This window comes from Opisthocomus hoazin, chromosome 7 (assembly GCF_030867145.1).
Source record: "Opisthocomus hoazin isolate bOpiHoa1 chromosome 7, bOpiHoa1.hap1, whole genome shotgun sequence".
Taxonomy (NCBI): domain Eukaryota; kingdom Metazoa; phylum Chordata; class Aves; order Opisthocomiformes; family Opisthocomidae; genus Opisthocomus; species Opisthocomus hoazin.
The window spans coordinates 31261144-31284957 of record NC_134420.1 but is presented as its reverse complement, the minus strand read 5'-3'; the positions used below and the strand labels follow the sequence as shown (position 1 = coordinate 31284957).

At 43.9% G+C, this 23814-nt stretch overlaps 2 protein-coding genes across 4 annotated transcripts in view; one reads left to right on the top strand and one right to left on the bottom strand.

Annotated features, from left to right (window-relative positions):
• RTF1 (RTF1 homolog, Paf1/RNA polymerase II complex component) overlaps nucleotides 1-14849 on the bottom strand; it is a 32448-nt gene extending 17599 nt beyond the window's left edge. Inside the window, exons 1-3 of the mRNA XM_075427517.1 lie at nucleotides 14742-14849; nucleotides 11890-12000; nucleotides 2174-2321 (exon numbers count right to left, since the gene is read on the bottom strand). Coding sequence (XP_075283632.1) covers nucleotides 2174-2321; nucleotides 11890-12000; nucleotides 14742-14819 — 337 coding nt within the window. The 5' untranslated portion in view covers nucleotides 14820-14849. The remainder of the gene's footprint in view (nucleotides 1-2173; nucleotides 2322-11889; nucleotides 12001-14741) is intronic.
• A 207-nt stretch (nucleotides 14850-15056) lies between these two features.
• NDUFAF1 (NADH:ubiquinone oxidoreductase complex assembly factor 1) lies at nucleotides 15057-23270 on the top strand. 3 transcript variants are annotated; one of them, XM_075427513.1, is made up of 5 exons: nucleotides 15057-15341; nucleotides 17263-17888; nucleotides 19485-19670; nucleotides 20902-20976; nucleotides 22803-23270. In XM_075427513.1, exons 2-5 carry the CDS (start codon nucleotides 17379-17381, stop codon nucleotides 22941-22943), a joined length of 912 nt encoding a protein of 303 aa, XP_075283628.1. In that variant the 5' UTR covers nucleotides 15057-15341; nucleotides 17263-17378; the 3' UTR covers nucleotides 22944-23270. The 3 variants fall into 3 exon arrangements, with proteins under 3 accessions (XP_075283628.1, XP_075283631.1, XP_075283629.1); XM_075427516.1 differs by lacking the exon at nucleotides 15057-15341 and adding an exon at nucleotides 15352-15373; XM_075427514.1 differs by lacking the exon at nucleotides 15057-15341 and adding an exon at nucleotides 15415-15498.
• The last annotated feature ends 544 nt before the right edge of the window (nucleotides 23271-23814 follow it).

Here is a 23814-nt window from a genome sequence, read left to right as displayed (position 1 = left end):
GAAACACACTACCCTCAGGACTGGCAAGGCCATGATGCTATCTCCATTACTGTAACAAGCCCTCCCAGTTACACATGGTCTTAGGAAACAGGTGACTCCCCAGAATATTGGGTAATACCACCTTTAAACTTGATCCAAGTCCAAGTGCTTTGATTATCTCACCTGACTAACTACATTACACCAAATCACAAAAGCAGACGTTAGGAGTCTTTTTTTCACTTTCATTCTGGTCTCTGTTTCTGGAAACTTCAAGCTTTGCAAACTTACACTGAAAAACCTTCATTTGTAAGCACTGATACATATAACTTTCAGTCACTTCATGCTTTGGTCTGTCTCCACTGCGCTTAATATACTTAAAACTACAGACTCCTTCATATTCTTTCTTAACTTTGTTTTTTCAGTATTAACTGAAACTGCAAATAACCACCTGCAAAACTTCATGGGCATGATGAAAACAGGAAAGAACACAGGAAATTTGCCCAGCATTGGAACAGAATCAATGACAAAGTTATAGCAACGATTCTTCTTCTTCCACGCCATTATAAATATGCAATTCCAATTCAGAGCAAACGCATGCAAGATAAGCTCCTATTTGCATCACGCAACACTATACACCTCTAGCTTTGTCATCACAGAGCAACTGTCATCTGCCCGGACTTGACCAAGCATTTGACACTGTCCCGCACAACATCCTAGTCTCTAAAGTGAAGACACACGGATTTGATGGATGGACCACTCAGTGGATAAGGAACTGGCTAGATGGTCGCACTCAAGAGAGTTGCGGTCAATGGCTCGATGTCGGAGACCAGTGACGAGTGATGTTCCTCAGGGGCCAGTACTGGGACCAGTGCTGTTTAACATCTTTGTCGGCGACATGGACAGTGGGATTGAGTGCACCCTCAGGAAGTCTGCCAACGGCACGTATCTGTGTGGTGTGGTAGACATGCTGGAGGGAAGGGATGGCATTCAGAGGGACCTTGACAGGCTTCACAGGTGGGCCTGTGCGAACCTCACGAACTTCAACAAGGCCAAGTGCAAGGTCCTGCACATGGGTCAGAGCAATCCCAAGCACAAACACAGGCTGGGTGGACAAAGGATTGAAAGCAGCCCTGAGGAGAACAATTTGGGGGTGCTGGCTGATAAGAAATTCAACATGACCTGGCAGCGTGCCCTTGCACCCCAGAAGGCCAACCGTATCCTGGGTTGCATCCAAAGCAGTGTGGCCAGCAGGTTGAGGGAGGGGATTCTTGCCCTCTACTCTGCTCTGGTGAGACCCCACCTGGAGTCCTGCATCCAGCTCTGAAGCCCGCAGCACAGGAAAGACATGGACCTGTTGAAGCTGGTCCAGAGGAGGGCCACAAAAATGATCAGAGGGATGGAGCACCTCTCCTGTGAGGACAGGCTGAGAGAGTTGGGGTTGTTCAGCCTGGAGAAGAGAAGGCTCCGTGGAGCCTTATTGCGGCCTTCCAGTACCTGAAGGGGGCCTAAAAGCAAGCAGGAGATGGACTTTTTACAAGGGGATGTAGTGATAGGACAAGGGGTAACGGCTTCCAGTTAAAAAAAGGTAGGTTTACACTACATAAAAGGAAGAAATTCTTCACTCTGAGGGTGGTGAGGCACTCAAACAGGTTGACCAGAGAAGCTGTGAATGCTCCCTCCTTGGAAGCATTTAAGGCCAGGCTGGATGGGGCTTTGAGCAACCTGGTCTAGTGGCAGGTGTCCCTGCCCATGGCAGGGAGACTGGGACTAGATGATCTAGAAAGTCCCTTCCAACCCAAACCATTCTATGCTTCTATGATCACAAGAAGTTTGAGAAGGGAAAATATATCAATGTGAATAAAAGAAAATTCTACCTGCACTACAGATGGAACATGCTAGAAGGAAAAAAAGAATTTTCCAGGAGAAAGTCAAGTAATGAAATACATCATATTTTCTTCACTTGAAACAGTATTTAGTGTCGTGGTTGTAACGGAGTGCTTGCAGCAATGCTATACTGAATTACATGCACTTCAAGCTATGGCAAGTTTAAGAGTCATCCAGACTAGCAGTAACACAAAGAAAACTCTTTGAAGGTAGTATTTAACATCACCACTTAACATTAATCTTCAGTGTACACAAAGGGGTAACTTCACTTGGAATTACACTGTAAGTAGATGCACATGTGTTATCTTACCCTCTTCAGGTGCTGAGCTCTCAGCCGAGCTGTCTTTATCCGAGCTGCCTGAAGAGGCAGCTTTGTTCATCTGTTTCTTCATGGCTCCTTTCTTCTCTGCCTTACCCGCTTTTCCCTTTTTTTTGTTTTTAGAACCTCCAACAGTCCACTGCAAGGAAAGAAACAAGAAAGGGATCATGAAACACAAACATCACACTTCTCCCTCCTCCACAACACTGGAGTAAAAACGACTGAGAAACAGTCCAATACCTGACAGCAACAAACCAATCACACAAGAAAGGGGAAAAAAAAAAAAAAAAAAGAAAAAAAAGCGCCAGCCAGTAGGAAACTTATCAAATGAAAGCATTTTACAAGGCTGGGGGGGTGGTTGGGGTGGGTGTGTTGTGTGGTTGTTTTGGTTTTTTTCTTTTTTTTTTTTTTTTTCTTTTTTTTTTTTTTCTTTTTTTTTTTTAAAAAAAAAACCAAAACAGTTATCAGTGCAAGCCAAAAGTCAGTAGGTCACTCCTTTCGAAAACAAAGACGACTTCAGAGTCTGCGATATCCGCCAGGCAAAAACAGATACTGAAAACATTTTCCTAGGAAAATAATTTTAAACAAGCATCCAACCGCATTTGTAAAGATTAGCTTCAGTTTACTACTATTAAACAGAAGAAACAGATGTGTTTCCAAAACTAGTTTATTCAACAGCTGACTTCATACTTCATGAAGGCACACTAATTATACATGACAGTCTTTCCAAAAATCTCAGTTTCACCAAGAGTACAGAGCATCTGTATTTTTATGCAACAAACCAATAGCGGACTTGCTCATAGACAGTAGTGCCATTGTCTGCATCCATGTACACAGGTCAGAATCATATCAGAATCACAGAAGTCAGGAATAAAAAAGAAAAAAAATCAAATGTCAAGTCTTAGTTTTCTCTTATTATCATATCTTCAATTAACTTAGACTGCAGTTTCCAAGTACAGGACTTATACCACCACACACACACAGGCAACAACTTTAAATTCCAAAGTCCCAGGAGAAGAACTATTTACCTTACAATGTGATTTCTTATTAGAATTTCTGCATTGTCCCAGCTACCTGGGTAAAGCCAGAAGCGAACAGAACCAATAAGCATTGCCTGTGTATTATTTTAAGGCTTTACAGTATTTTGCACTTCTCTACCTCCCCTAGAAATTCTCTAGGTGCAAGACCTTCAAGAATAAGACAGTTTCTTTCTAAATGCATGTACATATTTAGACTGTTATCCTCTTCATACCTGTGTGTTACTCATCTTTCATGCACATCACCCTCTGTTCAAGCATGCAGTCTACTAGAAAAATACATTCCTAATTCAATTCAGCAAATACTCTTTTGCATAACTGAGATCTTGCGCTCAAAACTACTCTAACTGGAAGGAAAAAAAAAATCTTTAGATTTGACCTCAGGTGCACACCTTCAGTCTTCTTACCCATTCAACCCTTCCTGGGGAATGAATCAAGTCCATCTCTGCAGGCAGTAATCATTCTATCAAATTTGATGACTACTTCTGCCTGATTAGGCACCATCTTCACAGAACCCTGGTATTTCAAATACTCTAAATGAAACTCATCCAAGTAGTTAGAAGCTACTACCTGATCTACTAATATCTTTAGAATTTCCTAGGTTTTGATTACTCTCACACCCAGCCTTGTACCTTCCATACTACCAACTGATTCATCATCTTTAAGCATCAGCTGTGTATTCAAAAGTGTCTGTCAAAGGCCAGGCAGAAGTCTTCTGAGGCAAAAGTACAGCTACCCAGTGCTGAGCCTCCGGTTGCAATCCACACCAGGTGCAGTTACCCGGTCCATAAGCTACGTGAGAAACTGCACAGGAAGCATCTGACTTGATATCAGCCTGAGCTTGCACTCATGTCTTCACTGGCTTCCACATTAAAGTTTTACTTGTTCAGTTTTACAATACTGCTGCCTAATATTTCTCATTAACTATGCCCATGTAAATCAGTTAAGAACAAGCTTGTACTCTGTCTGAATCTGCTCAAACCTCAACGTTAAGGAGTCATCTCCTAGGTATTACAGAAAAGTGTATTTTTGCTATTTGTTCAAGAGCTCACCTACTGCCAAACACACCAGTGAAAACACGACAGTGAGAAAATGAAACTGAGCACTTAGCAGGGAGGAGCAGAGCCCTCTGAACCGGGGATGCAGAGGTGCCTCCTTCCCAGAGCTCTGCCACTTCTTTTCAGTGTTCTAACACTGAATTATACCTTGTGTCAGCATGCTGTACAGCAAGGAAGCAGCACAGAGAAAGCTGTAGTATACACCACAGTTAAGATCTTCAGAGGTCATGCTGAGATGAAAGAAGCTAAGAACAGATAAAAACAGTGGGACTTCAGTTGTTAATAAAATGTTTTAATAGCTGTAGATACATGCATTATAGATCACTGTTCTCAGCCTTTGACTCACAAGCAGACTTGTGGAGAGAACCTGGGTCCAGGAAGACGGGACTGAAGAGAAAGCTGTGTGACAACCTCCTGAACAAAAACAAAGTAATAAAAAAATCTGCCCTAACCTAGCAAATTTTGCTTAGGTTTCTATTTCACCCCAGAGACCACACTTCATCTTGCCTTTGTTTATGCAAGTGACCTGTATGTCTTTTAAAGTCACAATAACTGGTTGTCACCTCCCAGTTTCAGTGCTGTCACAAAGCCAAATTCCTCCTCATCCAACTCAGGTGCTTCAGAGGTTATTCCGCGACCCCAATCTCTCATGGTCATTCCTGATACCACTACAGCACAAGACAAGGGTTCGAGCAAGCCCTAAGGACAAATAAACCATCAAAACCAGGACATCGTCGGTGCGAAGCACTTTTAGGCTCACAGATTGCTCTGCAGGCTCAGAAACCATCCGTTGTCATTTGGACACTGAATGACCACTCTGCATTGTTCAGAGAGAGAGACTAGCAAACACCAAGTTTCTTCTTATGGCAGAGGAAGACATAACAGAGGATTTGCAAGCCGGGGGGGGAGGGAGGAGGAGACAATGCTGGAAAGCCATGAGATTTACCTGCAGTCCAAACCAGAGTCTTGAGCCCCTTCCTTATGCTCTTGCACACCAGCAGAGATCAGAAAGGCAACAACATGTTTGCATGTAACATCAAATAAAAATGGACACACAGTTATAGTCAGAAGCATTTTTCTCTGCTTCCCTGAACTCCATGCATCTCAAACAGCAAACAGTAACTGTATTTTCCAAAATCTGTCCTCTATCGCAGCGTCTCCAGGTTGCTTCTTCCACGTTCCAGCCAGTCAGAGGCAGCCAGCACTTCTCACACACTTTCCATGACTGTAATGCGTCCTCTAAACAGTCCCTCTGTTCACTGCTGCCTCCTCAGCCACCATCTGGAACCCTCCATGGTTCCAGACACAGCAAGTTAATAAACCCATGCAGAAGTGTGCTGCAACATGTCTTTCTGCTGATTGTTTAGTACTCTCCAACAACAGAGCTTTATGGTTCATTCACAAGAAGTAGCCAGAAGACCACCGCAATTTTTCCTCTTGCTTCCAAGTTCACAGTGCTAATAGCTTGCGTACTTCCCCCAAGAAATGATTGGACTCAATGATCTTAAAGGTCCTTTACAACCTAAATGATTCTATGACTCCAAGAAGTCCAAGTTAAGCCACAGTACCCAGAATTAACTGCCAATAACTAAAAAAACAAACACATTAGAAATTATCCAGATTTAGAAGTCAGCCTCCACAAAAACAACTACACAAAATGATTGAGGAAAACAATTTATAGCTCAGCAACCCTGGAACATATTTCCACTATGGAGATGAAGTAAGACCAAGGAGGGAAAAAAAGTAAAACAAAAAAAAAGTGACCACTGAGAGTACAGAAAGCAGTAGAATTGTTTCACCCCCGCTACTCAGACAGTCGCTCTTTTCTTCCGTTCACACAATACCTGAATGCATTATCCACCAAGACTGTATTTTGCAAACAGGTATTCTCCCTGCCTTTTTTTTTTTTCTCTCCTCCTTTTTTAACATCAAGCCAGACAGAGATGCACAACCAAGGTTTCCAGCCTGTCCTTGTCAGGTCCTTCCCTCCTGGATATAGCTTTTATAAGCAGAAGGCAAATTACAAGCCACATCAAAGCAAAACAGGTTCCTTACCAATGTGTTCCCTTTCTAGGCTGGACAAACTTAGACAGCATGACAACTTAACAGCACCAAGGTACATAACATTAGCCTATCTTACAAGCTTTCATCCCTTCTCCTCCATTCATACAGGAAACAAAAGGCAGACCTCCAGGCAAGTCATCCCACTGCAGTTTCAGCCTGTCTGAAGACAACAGCAGGTAGCACAGGTAGGAAGGCAAGGCAGCATTTCCTGTCTTCAGGGTTTCTCGAAGCTGGCAGAACTCCGGAGACAGCACTCCAACAGCTATAGGAAGCAAAATGCTCTCTGCCACTACTGTTAAAACTAAATAGTAAATAAAAAGCTCTTGTTACTTTTCTTGCCTTTCAGGGTCTGCACCTGTCATTCCAACGCCTCAAACACATTCACAATGACAACAGCCCAGCAATTAAAAAACTTAAAATTTTGGACACAAAGAGGAGACTCAGGTTATCAACACCAAAACGGAAAGGAGATAAGCAAATAAAGGAAACACCTTCTGAAGCCACAGAAGAGGCTTTGCCAGGAACTGGCTGAAAGAAGGCTTCATGGGCCAAAATATGACCAGACACCTGATCCACCCTTATTGTCTGAGTATTACTCAAAGGAGCTCACAGAAAGGTAACTATGGGTAACTATAAAAAAAAAGGTCTACCTACAGTAGGTTCAAATTCAGTTTAAGATGCAAGTTAATATTTGCTCTAGAAGTATTTTGAGGGCTCCGTGTATTGAAAAATGACAAGAACTGCTGAGTGACAACATCGAGATGGTAGATACCATTTGCCAACGAAGAAGCACTCTCCATAATCAAAACAAACTTGGGGGTGCTACTGGCTGTTAAAACCTACTAACCTATTTAGGAAGCCTGGGCCAAACAGCTGGGGATGGCAACAGCCATAAAACACTTGGTCAGTAGGTGCCTTGCATGGCTCTAGTATCACCAACCAGCAAGCATCATCTGGACTAACGACGGCTTAATGACTTTTCTAGGTATTAGACAGTGCCTTATGACTGGATTGTTCTCAGCAAAAACTGCTCCCTGGGTACAAAGGAGAAGTTAATTCGGTGAAAAATATTAAATAAAATCACATATTCAACTCCAATGCCTCCATGAATCTATTTCTGGCGCAATCTGCTCCACTTCAGAGCTCCTGCAGACTCTCATACCACTAAGTCAAGTCCCCAAAAGTGATCCCCATGATAGTCTGCAATTTAAGAAGCTACTTGCAGACTGAATTTTATACCTGTTTTGGGCACAGATAGCTCACATTACTTCTTTGGACATGCTAGCCTCCACACAATTAGCCTGTGCTATTCATATTTGCACTTGACTTTGTGGTGAGGGTATTACCAAACAAATCAGAGTAGGATAATGAGAAATAAAACCCAAATCTTAAAACACCTTCACCCCACCCCTCCCTCCCTCCCAGACTTGACTTCACTCCTGATTTTCTCTACCTCCTTCTCCCCAGCAGCACAGGGGCACACGGAATCGGGGTTGCAGTCATTTCATCACACATTGTCTCTGCCATTCCTTCCTCCTCAGCTGGAGGGCTCCTTACTCTCTTCCCCTGCTCCAGCATGGGGTCCCACCCACAGGAGACAGTTCTCCACAAACTTCTTCACTGTGAGTCCTTCCCACAGGCTGCAGTTCTTCATGAACTGCCACAGCGCAAGTCCCACAGGATGCAGTCCTTCAGGAACAGATGGCTCCTCCACGAGCTGCAGGTGGATATCTGCTCCACCATCAGCCTCCATGTGCTACAGGAGGACAGCCTGTCTCACCATGGTCTTCACCATGGGCTGCACGGGTGCCTGGAGCACTACCTCCCCCTCCTTCACTGACCTTGGTGCCTGCAGAGTTGTTTCTCTCACATATTCTCACTTCTCTCTCCTGCTGCAATTAATAATTGTGTGGGTTTCCCCCCCCCCCCTTCTTAAATGTGTTATCCCAGAGGCGCTACCACTGTCACTGATGGGCTCGGCCTTGGCCTTGCCCAGTGGCAGGTCTGTCTTGGAGCCGGCTGGCACTGGCTCTATCAGACACAGGGGAAGCTTCTGGCAGCTTCTCACAGAAGCCAACCCTGTAGCCCTCCCCACGACCAAAACTTTGCCAGGCAAACCCAATACAAAAACACAGTGGAAAACATGATTTATATACTTATATATTATTTTATATTTAGCATCATAATCTGTACAAATCCACAGAAGACACCCTCAAACCAGAAAGAATACATGCAGTTTTCTGCTAATCTGTGGTTTCTAGAGTGGTGTAACTTGAAGTGCAGTATGCTGACACAAATTTTCAAGTCCTTTCCTCATAACAGGGGCATAAAGCCTCCTAGGCCAACTGTTATGCAAGACTGATTTCCTCACTAGCTGCATGACCACTGCTTACCTCTTCCTCTGTCCCACAGCTCTTTACAAGATCTTCAGCTATGCAGTTTCCTACTGAATTTGCACATAAAGGTATAAACAGATACTCCTCAGTAAACTCCAGACTAGTACCAAGCATTCATGATACAACTTTTCTTGTCCTGGAAGTATCTTCTGCTATCATCATAGAGCTGTTAAAAGGCACAACCAAACCCTTCAGAACATTAGAATGAGCGTAGTACGATGCACAGACTTACACCAGCATTGCGAACAGCAAACCTTTCTAGAGAAACAAACAGGAGCTCCTACAGCATTGTGGCTTTCTATGTAATTTACACTGATGTTCGCAAAGTTGTTGCAGAAGTCATCCAGGCTTCACCATGCAACAGAAAGAATTCTCTTACTGTAAGCAACGACACCAGGATAAAAGGAAGAGCAAGAACCCAGAATTAACCTACTGCAACTGAGGAATACCATTCACACAACGTCTTCAATAAGCATTGAGGGTACCTTTGGACACACACACCTCTAGCACAGTCGCCCCAATAGTAATTTGACTAAAACCAATCTGGTTACGTGCAGCAGGCTATCAGCTTGGGATGGTGAGCTCTTGAGTAGTCATGGCCACACGTTGCTCCACAGATAAAGGAACTGTCTGTCTCCACATCTGCGTCCAGCTTGGTATGTCTCTTTGTGAAGGTAGTACTTCTTATTGCAAAGCCCTGCAGTCATTGCTATTTATCAGTTCTCTGAACAAGAGTTCATAGTCGATTCAGTCATGCATGTTCCACAGACCCACTAGAAGCTGGTTCAGAACATCCCTCCTATTTCGTTGCCTGCAACTCACCTTCAAGTCCTTGGCTAGGTAATTTGATTCAGACCACAGAGGTCCTTAAAGTGTTACAGAATGCAATATCTGCATCATGACCACCTGATGGGCTAAGAGTTTACACAGCAGTGCATTCTCACCAAGACACACAAAATATAACATTAAATGTCTACTGAAATCACTTGGGCACCACTGTCTAGATGTGGCATGATTTGTACATCCTGTTATTCTTTAACTCCAAAATGCACTTTCTCTCCCCTATGCCACATAAACTTTCCTCCCTTTAAAAAATGCAGAATACATCTCTGAAGCAGAGATTCAAGCTCCCTTCCTGTACATGCAACATGATGACAATCCTGGAACTTTTAGCACTTGCCAGGAACCACAAAGGATGCACACACTACAAAACTGTGTGGAAGCGCACACGTATGATTAAGCACATTTACCCAGGGCAACAATTTCCATGCTTTTGCCTCAAGGTCCTCAGCAGGAAGTCCAGTAATACAATTTCAACTTTCAGACCCCCTCTCCCAACCTCCAAGGCTGAGCAAACTTCAAACCAACCACAAGAACACTGATTAAAACCAAAGCTGTTCAGCAGGAGTAGCACAGTCAAGTCTAGGGAATGCACACAACTGAATGACTGGCAGAAGCAGAACTGCCATAACCCAGCCTGTCTCACCCTGCTGTGACAAGCAGCAGTTCAGAATGCGTATTTCAGGCACAGGAATAGAAGCAAGTGTCCTAATTACCTCTTCTCTAAATATTTTCCTCTTGCTGCATGGAGGTCAGAAAGAACAGAATATCAATTAGAAATGATACACAGATTAGAAAGAGCATCAAATGCACACAGTACAACAGAGATAATGCTGCATCTGCAAGGTCTATGCAAATCCGTGAATATACTTTGTCATATTCTACATATAATGGAAAGGTAGGCCTTAGTTGTAGTTACACAAGCTAAAAATATAATTTGAATAACATTATTTATTCTGCCAGTTTTCAGAGATAAACACAGAACAGAAGACTTTATTGTCAAGGTGCTCTCCACATCTAAGTCTACTTTTCCACACAAGCTGGTCTCCACACAGCTTAGAACAAATATGCTGTGTGCCAGCAGATCTGCACATGCACAGTGACAGACTGAGTGGTCACCCAATAACAAACCTATTAATCTAGCCCATCCATAATTTTCTCTCTCCTTATGTCTTAAGCATATACTAGATACAAGAGTCACTTCTTTGTTTTGTGGGAGTGTTTGTTTTTTTTTTTTAAGAAAAGGATTGACTGAAGCAGAGTTCCAAGCATATTTGTTTCAAAAATGCCTCAGAAAGAAAATTAAACTACATGTTCTTTACTTTTATTGGAAGAACTCTGCTACACTACCAAATGCTTAATAGTTTATCACTGGCCTACCCTATAGGTCTTGAAGTTGTCACAATGAATAATCCTTGCTGTAGTTTCAGGGGAAAAAAAAAAAAAAAAAAGAAATCCACCCCAAACAGCTCCCTATTAAATTTTTAGGAATAGATGGAATAAATGACCTCGCTACATTGTGTGGAAAGCTTGCAAAAGACATTTGTAAGCCTTCAAGAAAGTGTTTTTATTCAAATACCTGTATGACCTGTTCATCAGTTCCTCTGTTTTAATAAGTCTATTTAAATTTTCCTCTATAGACAAAAACAGAGACTTCTAACCAGCTGCAGAATGTAGTACCAAGAACAAATAATAAAAACAGATCAAGCAGATAAGCACCGCTATACAAGGAATTGACAAAACCCTAGAGCAAAGTAATGCTAAGCTCTTCCTTGCCTCACTTTCTTCAAAAATGCCAACAAAACCACACTCTGTTGAATGTTCAAATGGCCAGACACGCTAGTTCACAGCAGAGTTCTTAGAGAATCAAAGTAGCTTACTAGAACAGTTTTACCACCTGTAAACTAGTGCCACCAGCCTTGACCCTGTTCTTCTCTCAGGAAGCTCTCTTCTAAAGCTCAAAACCTCTCTCCTGTAATTCAGAGCCCAGCTTCACTGCTACTTCAACAACAAGCATTACACAGGAAAAACACGAGTTTTAAGACCATTCAGACCATAAGAGCATCAGATTAAACAGGCAGTCATCTTTTCTATAGACATTCAGACTATTTTGTATGCAGTTACAATTCAAAGGACAATTAATTAAATGAAAAAAAAAGAGTATTTCCGAGCACACATCCTCTCAGATTAACAGCTCTCCATCAGTTCCACTGATGGCCAGTCCCACCTTATGCAGTCAGCAGGCTAAATATACATTATAATAAATACACTTTCACTGCTTAGACAAACAAGTGATAGCAAGACAAACTCACCTCATCATCACTGTCTGACGTCTCAGAGTCTGAAGATGCTGTAGGTTTGCTCACAGGTGGCTCCTTTTCTTCAGAGTCACTACGTTTCCGTTTGGCCAATGACAAGAGCTCCTGGTGTAAAAAACCACACATTTATTTTAAAATGTCATAATTAGTTTTACCAATCCAGGTCAGTGCATAAGAACATTCTCTGTGATACCTGAGCACATCCCAGTAAAGTGATTATCTTCACTGACTAAGGAAAAAAGTCTACTTATGTTTCATAAATATATATATTCACGCTCACAATTTTAGTACAACAGGACACTACTGAAGGATTCTGAGGATAACAAGCTGTAAGAAGGAAATACTACTACCATTACTTTCTTGGTATAAGCGACATAAGACAAACTACTTTCAGAGTCATGTCCAGGTCTGTTTTATTTGGATTGGGTAATAATTCAAAAACACCCTAACTACATTATGTAGCACTAACTCAAAAAGCCAAATACCACTAGAGAGCACCTCCTTCTTCTAAACAAAAAGATATGTTTGCAGTTATACACTTTAAAAGGCAAATACTTTAGGCATCACCACAACATCATGTCTGATCATATTTAGTCAGCCTGTTAAATCCTTTTCCACCGTCCCTACATACCACAGGATGCACTTAAAGTTTTGGATAGACACACAGCAGGCATCAAGCGCAAAGTTTGTGAAACTAAGTAGAGTTGTTCTCCAAAGGAAGCACTTTCCAAGGCAACACACACCAGCACAAAGAACTAAATGGCTCTCCAATAATCTCATCATCTGCTGTTCGCAGCTTGTTCAGATGACAGAAGCAGTAGTACAAAACAAACATTTACGAAGCTGCATTACTACCTTTGTAGTCCGTGACACATAATTTATTCATAAAAAGATTGCTCTGGGGCTGACGAACCTTAGCCGTGAGTAGAAATACAGTCATACCAACTTCTGCAGACTTGGGAAGTCAATACCAGATTGGTTTGCGTTAGTTTCACAACTGGAAGATTATCTCCACAGCAAACGGATTGCAATTTAGTACCTCAAATGAGAACATAAACACCGCAGAAACTAATGGCCTAGGCTACTTACCAACAAAGAAACTTTCCATTAGTAATGGCATTCTACAAACCTTTCTCTGAAGAAGGCATGCTACATCAACAGAGCACATTTATACAATTAACTGTTCTCTTCAGGAAGCTCCTGATGTTTCCTACAATCTTTTCTAGAATTTCTCTCTCACAGCTGTCTCTATGTAGTCCTTCAACCCAGATTACCTGCCTGGATAATATCTTGGCGTATTTATCACTACTTTTATTCCAAGCAATTTTCCTTCTTTCTTTCAACCCTTCTGTTTTCCAAGACACTATACTAGAAAGGCTCCTACTCCTTTGATTCAACAAGCCTAGACGGCCACGGGAAGCTGTCAAACATTTAACCTACAGAGGCCTCACTCAGTATACTCTCATCCTTCAATCACACCACAAAAACTTTGCTTCCCTGCCACCTACTCTTCACCCTTGCACATACATATCCCTACTGCTGTAGTTGCTATGAACAGCTCAGTGGAGGAGGAAGCACCTACTCAGGTACAGCTGCAGATGCACGCTTCCAGTGAACGATGGAACAGATGCAGAACAAGGTGGCAATTCCTACCACCATGACTCCGATTGCCTGATCTATGCTAGAGCTAGTCCAACTCCTTTGATTTTCAAGCTCTGAAGGAAGCTAACAAACTAATATACCAGCGGTGAGATGTTGGCAGCTCTAACGACTCTAGAGGCATGCAAGATCAGCAACATCAAGGCATGCGCTGCTCCAATATATTTGTCTAATGGAGCCTCCGATATGATTTTTCTGAAGCTTTGAGCTGCAAAGCTATTTTTGAGTGTTTGGGAAGGCTTTTTATTGAAACATAGCAACAGCTTCTATATTAAAAACTCTGAAGGCCCAGCACATAAATTACATCAGGCACGTAAGCTTCAGCATATCTACCCAGCCAAACTTCTCCCGGGAACAAGCGCTACCGCAGAAGCTGTAACACACTTCACCTGTAACGTCTTTATTTACCGTTTGGACCACATCATCAACACTTGCCACACCGAAAAGTGAGTCTTTGAAAGCAGCTCCCTCCAAAGAGGAAGACGCCCCCCTCTGCAGCCCTGACACCGTTAAACCGACCCCAGGCATCGCACTTCCAGTCCCAGGGGATGCCCTGGCGATAAATAAACACTTCCCCTCGCTGTATCTACGGGCTCCCAACTCCGCTCCAGCTTCCCACCCACAGAGTTCCCCCAGCTCCTTCGCTAAGACTGAGGAAGGAACATTCAGCGCTCAGTAACCCTCCCCCACCCCTCCCCGGGAGCCCGCCTGCCCCGAGGGGCTCACCGGGCCGGCGGGAGGCAGGGACCTGACACGCTGCTCTCCCCAGCAGCTCTCCCGGCGTGCCAAAGCAGCACGGAAAAGTTGCCCAGCCCTTCGGGCCTCTTCCCCCCCGGCTACGCCGAGGAGTAACGACCACCGGCAGCCGGACCTCGCTCCCCCCCACCCCGCCTCAGGGCCGAACCGCGCCGCAGCATCGTCCCACCGAGCGTCGCCCTCCTGCAACCCCCAGGCCCTCGAAACCCGCCAAGGCGGGCCGCCTGCCCAGGGGGAGGCCAGGGACCCGCCGGAGGGGAGCGGGCTCTCTCCACGGAGGCCGCGGGGACCCGCATCGGGCTGAGGAGAGCGGCGGGGGCGCGCAACCCCCGGGGCGAGCGTGTGGGAAGGGGGGAAGGGATGGCGGCGCCGAGCCCTGGCGCGGGCCGGAGATCCCAGGCCCCGCGTGCGGGACGGGCCTCTCCGCGCACCTGATCTAGGTTCTCCTCGCTACCGCTATCCTCAGTATCGGAGTCGATAAGGACGCGGCCTTTCCGCTTCTTCACCATGGCGGAGCCGGCTTTTTTTTTTTTTTTTTTTTTTTTTTTTTTCTCCCCTCCTCCTCCTCCTCCTCCTCCTCTCCCCCCCCACCTCCTCCTCCTCCTCCTCCTCCTCTCCTCCTCCCCGCCCCGGCGCCAACGGCGGCGGCGCGGCGCTACCAGCGGCCCGGCCTGCCCCGCGCCGCCCGCCCGCCCGCCCGGGACACAAAGGGCACCGCGCATGCGCACCGCGCCGGGGCGCGAAGGAGGGCGGGGCCTGGCGGCCGTGAGGGGAGAGGAGGAGGCGGCCGCCAGCGCTTATTCGAGCTACACCGCCGACACGTTCCCTCACAAGCAGGCACCTCCCCCCTTGAAACGCAAAGTTCTTTGCGAATAAGCCGCTCGGCACCGTGCAGCGGCCTCTCCCGGCGCTTCCGCCGCCGGCTGTGGCCGCGACGGTCCCGCCCTCGCCGGCGGCGGAACCTGAGCGGCGAGGTGCGCGTTTCCCCGCCGGGCCCGGAAGCGGTGGGACCCGCCGGTAACGGCGGGAAGGTGAGGCGGCGCCGGGGAGTGCGTCGGTTGCGGTAGGCGGGTTAGGGGCGTTCTGAGGCGGCCGCTTTTGCGGAGAGGCCGCTGCCGCCTCGTCGCCGCGCCCCGGGCTCGCCTCTGTCCTCCGGGCTTGGGGAAGGGTGGGCGGGATCCGTGCCAGGTGCCCAGGTCGCGGCGCGGTTCGCGGTGGGGGTGCGGTGAGGCACAAGCGAGACCGTGGCTGGAAGCCGAGATGAAAATTCCCCATTTTCTCCCTCTCGGTGGTGGGAGGAAACAGGGACGGGGCTGTGCGGAGCGGGGTGCAGCCTGGCTGCGGGCTGCAGCTTTTCTGTGCCTTCATCTTCGTGCTGGCTGTGGTTTGGCTTGGGGCGGGGCCCAGAAATGGACGGGGTCTGTTGGGGCTCCCGTGTGCTTCGGCTCAGGGCCTGGGGAGCCCCGCGCGTGGGGTTTCTTTTTCAGGAGCTTGCCGCCTCCTCTTGCCGAGCGTGCGAAGGAGAAAATGTGAATTTCTGCAGCGCGGTTTTAGGCCACAGTGCGTAGCTTAATTGGAGCATGAGAATAATGGTAGTGAACTTCACTATGAGTAAAGGAAGGTGCGTGGCATACAGAGAAGAGACTGGAGCTTGCCACAAGTCTTTTTGTGGTGCTGGGTAATATATGACATGTTACTGCCCGCTTACATCTGCTGTGTTTGGAAGTGCTGTCACTACAGCAGTTTAAAGATGCGGATGAGTTTCCCGGTCAGGTGTTATGCTGAGTGTTATTATATGTGTAAAGCAAGCTTCTGCATGTCAGCTCATTGCAGGAGAAAGAGGGAAAGAGGCATTTAAAACACGGAAAATATGAAAAAGGAAAGGACTATCCCACTGATGCTCCATGGCAGTTTATAACTGAGAATTAGGTGGGGCTTCCAAGCTTAGAAAATTTTGTGGGTGACAGGGGCAGGGGGATGACTAGTTTTACATTGAAAAATTCTTAGAGGGGTTGAATAAGCTAAGTGGTCCAGTATGGCACTTCTCTAATTTGTTTTGACTGACTGCATTCTTAAAAGCTCTGAAAAGATGAGCTGATTTGACATCATTTTAGGATTTATTCTGTGGAGAAAAAAGCCAGCCAGTTTAATAGTCTGTCTAATTTTATAAGTCAGAGATAATAGCCTCTGTAGAGAGCATGGAACATTCAGGCTGTCCCTTATGAATTAGAGATTAGAAGTGTGGCATAGCTGTTCCTACCAACAGTGATGCAGAGAGAAGCAAAGAGAAGATTTTCAGAATTTTTCCAAAGCTTTATAAAAAACCTTGTTGAATTGCAGTCTCTCATGTTAAATTCTTTGGTCTTTGCAAACCTCTCTGTAATCCTAAACCAGGTATGTTGAGGGGCCAAGGGGCTGAGTGACTTATGGAAGAAGCATGTAGTATGGCTGCTGTAGGACTTCATGGCTGAAATGTCATCTGTGGCTGTCAGATGAGACTGTCGTTCTGGTCCATACGGCAGCAGGGTTTGCCTGTTGTGAATTTGTGATTTTCTTGCAGGGGATAATACTTTATAGTTACATGATGATAATGCCATCTTTTAGAAGCCTTCGTCTAGAGGTTGTTTTTGCTGGTGTTACTCATAATACCTGAACTTACTTACAGTGAAAGAGATGAACAGGAATTTTGTTATTCTATTTTCCGTTTTAGTTGAAGTATTTTACTTAGTTTTTCTTGTTTGCCTGAGTATTTCACATCACGGGGAGGTGGGAACACGTAGGGTGGAAATCACTAAGTAAACTAGAATTCTGAGGAAGTGTAATGCTTGAAGTTATTTTTTTATTCCTTTTTCCAGTGGCTTAGATTTCTTGTTAATATCTGTTTTAAAAATTAAACCATTTTACAAGCATCCTGTATGTAATTTTTTTAATCTTGTCTCTTTTTCATTAAAGGTGGAGATAAACTACAGTAACTGAAGTAAGATAGCTCTGGATACTAGTTTTGTTGGTAAATTAATTTCAAACCCGTTAATCGCCATACTGCAAGCGAATTCTTCAAGTTTACTGAAATGGCTCTGACTGCTACGTTGCTGAGCAGTGCTCGCTTAGGTGGTAGATGCTGCAGGCACAAGGTTTTGCACCCCTTATTTGGACCTCTCCTCAGCGTTTCCATGTCAAAATTGTATAGCAGCTATAGGAGGCCAGGGTCACAGCCTGAGAAAAAACCATCTTGGCGAAATACTGATTTCAGTTTAAGGAAGAGCATTGATGTCTTAAAGACTCAGCTGAGCATGCTAAAGCAGGAGACCAAAGATTACTTAATAGGGCCTGGAGGCTATCCATTAGATCAGTACCTGTTGGAACAGACGAGGGTGTTGTGGGAGTTCCGGAGCCAAGAGGATTTAAATAAATGGGTTATTTCCTCTGATGTAGAGATTGGAGGGAAAAGTGAAGTTTACCTCAAATTGGGTAGGAATAACCAGGCTGCACTGCTGTATGGAACCCTCAATACAGAAGTACCTCGTGACGGGGAGACCAAGTACAGTGGATATTGCAGTATGAGAGCTAAACCGCCAGTGGTAAGCACAGCTTCACGCTCGTATAGCTTCTGTTTTTTAATCGGAGAGCATTTTTGTGTAAGCCCCGTAACAAGAAGTGGACTGTTGCTCGCTGCAATTGAAACCGCTCACTTTCAGGAGTATTAGATACTCCTTCAGGGATGTAGTTGGTGATGTATCCTTTGACCTGGAAGAAACTTAAACTTCTTGGATTTTGTTTTCCTTTCTTAGAAAAGGAATAATATATGTTTGATCATTTACTTATGTACAACAGAGCGTCCACTCATTAAGGCATCGCTGTTTGCAGCTTCTCTGCAAACGAAGGATCTGTAATGAACCTTTATATCCAAAATTTTTAAGCACCTTTAAGAGCAAAGGAACGTTTTGATTCAATGGATAAAACACTTGACTTTTTTGTTTGTTCTGTTGTTTGTGACATGGCACAAGTACACAGGTAAAATATTTTCTGGGCTAGAAACTTGGTGAGCAGAGAATATGAGCGAGCAAAATCAGTGGGCAAATGAGAGACAGATGAACACTGATTAAAGTGGTGACATTGGGTCAGGGGAATGGAAATGCAAGTTGAATCTCACCCGAGTTAAATTCCCAGGACTGCTACTGACTTGTGCAAATGTGGCTCAAACTTTCACCTCCTAAATCTGAAGTAGTGGCATGTGTCAGTCCATCTTTGTAATTCAGTTTGAAACCAGTGAGTGAATACGTACACACAAAGGCTCTTTTTTACTTAAGTAAAAAGGCTCAAAACTGTCTAAACCATAAAATCAAGTAGCCACAGGCCTTGTGTTAATGTATTGATGATCTACTCATCCTATTACCTGTAAGATGAATTGGTAGAAGGACAGTTGATAGGTAACCATAGTAGTGCTGTAAAATAAAGGGGAAACCTCTGATTTTTTGGTGCTAATTTTGACTTTAAGCAATTCTGGCCAAGAATACCCCTGACCCCCATTGCTCCGAGTGACCTCAGTGTCACACTCTGAAGACTCTTGGATCTGCTTTTGTGCAAATAACAACAGCAAGACTTTGAAGGTCTTCAAAAAAAAGTGCAGTTGAAAATTAGGCATGCTTGCAATCCATATCATTACGCACAGTTAATGACAAAAAGTGTTGGAAAACATTGAATGCTTCCAGTGCTTATGTCAGTCTTCAGTAAGGGAAGTTATCACAGGGGATGAGTTATCCCACTTCCTCAAATTCTTGTAGTCACCTCTGAATAATCTAGTACTGAGCACAGAATATTAAACTTAATGAACTACATAACTGCTGATCCATCACTATAGTGTTTGTCTACTTGCCTGGGAATTTTGTCCCAGGAAGGAGGTCTCATTTCTGATAGTTACAAGATTGTGGTTTATAATCAAAGTGTGAGTCCTCAGAGTGGTAGTACTGCAATTTGTGGGCTGTAACACAGCGCTGAAGGAAATTCAGTGAGATCAGCAACTAGTCTGGTAAAAGAGTAACCCAGTTTTCACTATGTCGCAGTAGATGTTATTTGATGTAATAATGAGGGCGGCGATGAAAGCAGTAGCGCTTTTCTTCATAATGGAAGTTTCCCCTTATTAAAGAGGCATAATTCTATTTATTCATCATTTGTAGGGATCTTTTGCTAGGAAGAAGTACTATGACTGGTCAAACTTCAACAGTCTGTATTTACGTGTCCGTGGCGATGGCAGACCTTGGATGGTAAACATTTACACAGACCCTTACTTCTCTCATCAAAAGGATGACCTCTACAACTACTTCATGTTCACCCGAGGAGGCCCATACTGGGAGGAAATAAAGGTGAAATAAAGAGTCTTTGAAACAAACGATACTGTCTTGGGGTCCTGGCCTAGCTCTGTGGAAGGGGAATTCTTTCAACAGCCAGCTTGTTGCTATTGCTGTCCATTCAACACTGTTTCTGTTCTGTATCCTTATACAACAGGCACGTGCCTTTGGCTTGGGAGGTCCCAAAATTGTGAATCACTGGATTGTGGGAGAGCACACTGGGTCAATTGTGTTAAAGATTTGATTCACTATACATTCACCTAAGCGCCTGCTGTTGGCTATTACTGCAGTAACAGAATAGACACAGCAATTGAAGCTTCGCATATGTTGGCAGGAATATTCTCTGTGGTAGCCAGTTTGTCTGTAATACAGATGGACATAGACTGGTGCAGGGTTTGTACCCTGCAGCAGCATTTGCTTGACCTGCTGCCTCACTGGAGTCAGAGACTTGAAGATGAGGTTTGTCATTTATGGCCTTCAAATCTGTGACACAAAATCATATTTGTAAGAAGTGGGAGGTTCTGCTCTTTTCTGATGAAATTTGGGGAACTTTGGTAATTTGCTGATGACAATGTTAAGGAGGTTTGCACATCCTTCGGAGTATTGAGTGGCAGCCATGTGAGAACAGCCCACTGTTTCGCAGGTGAGGAGTCGGGAGGATGGAAATTGGTGTCATTGCTGGCTTGTGTGTTTTCCTCTCCCCCCCACCAGCCAGCCCTCCCGTTTCCTATGTCTTATCACAGCCCCTCCTCTGCCTTGCTCCTGCTGTGTTCAAAGCCATTTTTACATTACCCTGAACTGCTTTGCTGGAGTACTGATGTCTCGGTGTGGAGTTTGCACTATGAAATACACAGCTTGGGTACAAACGAGCTGTTGATATACATGCGTGCTAGACTTTTCATTGATTTCTATTTTATGCTGACATGTTATTGGAAGGAGATATTCTTGACATAAACAGCCACCTTCTGGCCTGTAGCCTCTCATTATGTCCTAACAGGGTAACAATCCTGCCCGATGGCTACAGACGGCCACCACAGAACAGTGTGGGCCTGGAGCTGCCTGCGCGAGGTTGAGGAAAGGGTTAGTGTGGCCCATTTCTCTGTGCCAGTTAGATGTACCCAGCTGGCGCTGGTACCAGCTGTAGCAGAGTGTTATTCCTTCTAAGGCAGGCTTTCTTTATCTTAAGCTTTTATTTTATGCACTGGTGACGCTGAAGTCTGTTTTTGTATTGTTTTGATTCTGTCAGATTCCATTCTCCAAATTCTTTCTCTCCAGTCGGGGAAGAGTCCAGGATGACCAGCATCCTATCTGGTTAGACAAGGCAAGTTTGCTGTAGGCTTTATCTGTCTGAAATTTCCTTTAAGATCATATTGTCGTGATGTACATAATTTACAAATCCTTTAACGTTTATGAATTTGAAATTGAAGGGCCTCTTCTGGTTATAGGGTACTTCTGTGCTTGCCTTTGCATTTAAATTATCCTACTTTGTGATAACAGTGTCAGTTGACTTCAAAGGAGTTCCAACAATATTTTCAAGAGATGGAGATAACCAAGAAACGACTGACAACCTGGCTTTTAAAACAAAAAAAAACCACCAACTTTTTTTTTTGAGGAATGGTCAAAGTGACTAAGAAATCTAAAATGCCGGTTGGCACAGTAATGGCAAAAATAATAAAAATAAGCGTCATCAGCTTTCTTCTGGACAGAAGGCTGTCAGGGATATCGTGTCGTGAGATTTTATTTGGGCATGCACTGTATCAGTAACCGGGATAGTGAGCAGTAAACTGATGTATTTATAGGCTGTTTTTTGTGTTTTTTTTCCAGGCTTTCTAGTCTAAGTATTAAGTAAACGTGTGGAGTGTTTTTTATTTTATTTCTGCAAATAGGTAGACTAATTCACTGGTTCACAACAGGAAACATGTTGGAAAAAACTGTTTCTGCATCTCTTTTTTTCTTTTAAATTTCAGTGCCCCTCCTGTATGTAACTGAGGGCAGCTTAATACCCAGTGACTACCAGAAGGAAAACAAACAATAGTGTAAATATATATGGGGAGAAAATAAAAGGCTCGTTACTTGAACCCAGTGTTAGGGACCTGGAATGTTGCATTCAGTTCCTAATTGCCTTAATAAAAAACCAAAAATAAACCAAAAAAACACAAACTAGGAAAAATTTGAGGGCAATTCAGTGAATGGCAGCGTGAAAACAATCTATTCTAAAACAGAAGAAATCGGGTCTGTAGAAAGCAAGTGTGAATGATATGAAGGTGGATCAACTACAGTATAAAATATGCTTTGTGGAAGAAAGTTTTTATAAAAGGCCTATGTTTAAATACAGACACTGAAGAATTTGTCAGGCTTTGGAAGATAACAGTCATTCAAAATGGTAAATGAAAACATAAAATTGTATATGGGGTGTTTAAAAATATTTACCAGGATTTAAAGGGACAAAACAGTACTTGATCTAAGCATCCTCCACTTAATTTTCATTCCTTATTATCTCATGCTTAGTATTTCACAGTAAAAATTATGCACTTGCATATAATATGAAGTGTAATTTTACAAATGTATTTTAAAGAAACCTAAAAATAAGGGAAGGGGTTTGAAGGCAGTTACAGAAATCTTGGTAACAGTGGCTAAGAACCTTGGCTTAATATAAAACAGTAACAAAGTTCCACGCATTTCAAAATGCCTGTTTGGGTGCACTTTCACACTGTACCAGGTGTGTGACTTGGCTAGAATCAAACTTCCCTTCCATCCTCCATTACGTTCTGTTTGTGTTTCTGGCTCACGAAACAGTTGTAACAGACTTTATGAAAATGTGTTTGTACACCCAGTGGTGGTAAAACTGGCCATACACAAACCTTGAAGGATAAAATTTGCAGTGTTGCTTTAGGCTCAGGCTGTTGTTAAGAAAGGGTTCAGCACAGTGGCAGAAAGGCAGAAGGGAAGTAGTTCCCATGGGGTCTGTTCTGGGAATGTGGTAGCAAAGCATTCAAGCCTTAAGAAATGCTGCTGCGTTTTGAACAAATACCAGCTTAAACTAAATGGCCGTGAATTGTTTGTGAAATATGGAAGTGGTAGATACAACTGTGTTTGATTTGATGTAGCGTCATAAATACTGTTCTAATGTATGTGTCTTTTAATTAGATTAGTACCCTTGGATTCACAATTGGAGATAAAGTCGATGGTCCGTTCCAGCTGGAGATTGATTTTATTGGCCTGCTAAACGATAGAGCTCATACAGAAGAATTTGCTTATGAAACATATGAAAAGAATCCTCAGATCTAAGTTGGGCTGGTGTCCTGGTGGACAGTCTTCAACTGCTCGGTTCACCTTTATGAAACACTTCTTAACACATGGCTAATAACAACTTAAAGATTCTGTGTAAACAGTAAAGAGATAAGTGCACAAGCTGTTAAGGGTAGTAATCTGACTAGAGTGACACCCCTGGCATCTCTGAGCTGCCAGATACAGAATCCCGGAGAGCCTGTACATACATGGACTGGAACAGAGCTTGGGAGAGTTGCAATGCGTTCTCACACAGTAGTAACTGGTGACTGGGTAAGTTTTGGCTTCTGTCCTGACCTTTACAGAAATAAAAGTATTTCATGAGCATGGTGCAGTTCTTTTTTTGTACAACAGTTTCATTTTCTACATTATATGGTTTGTAGACAGTTGTAAAACACATCTGCTAGTTTTAAACTGGAAAAAGTATGATGAGAATTAATACCCTGGGGAGTGGTATGTAAGTGTGACTCAGCAACTCAGATTTACAAAGAGCAGCACCAGAAGTGGAAAAGTTAGAAGTATTTCAACCTTTAGCTTTGGCTCTTCTGAATAACTAAAAAAAGAAAAAGCTGCCCCTGCCAGCATTGAAACAGCAGCTATGCAGCAGGCTCAGCTTTTTGTGCAGAGCTGGTGGTGATGGTCCTCCAGCATTAGAGGTGAGGCTGTTGAACAGAAGTAGTGCTCCGTGGGTGGGTTGGGGGGAAACCCCCAGCACTGTCTGTTCCCCGAGGAGCTGGAGCTCAGCTTGCATCACACCATACACAGCAGATCAGGTCACACTTCTGATGGCTGCAGTTAGCGTAACTCATCTGTATTATATGAAGTCACAGCCTCAGCTAGCAGCACAGAAGGCTCCATACCTCCATTTTTC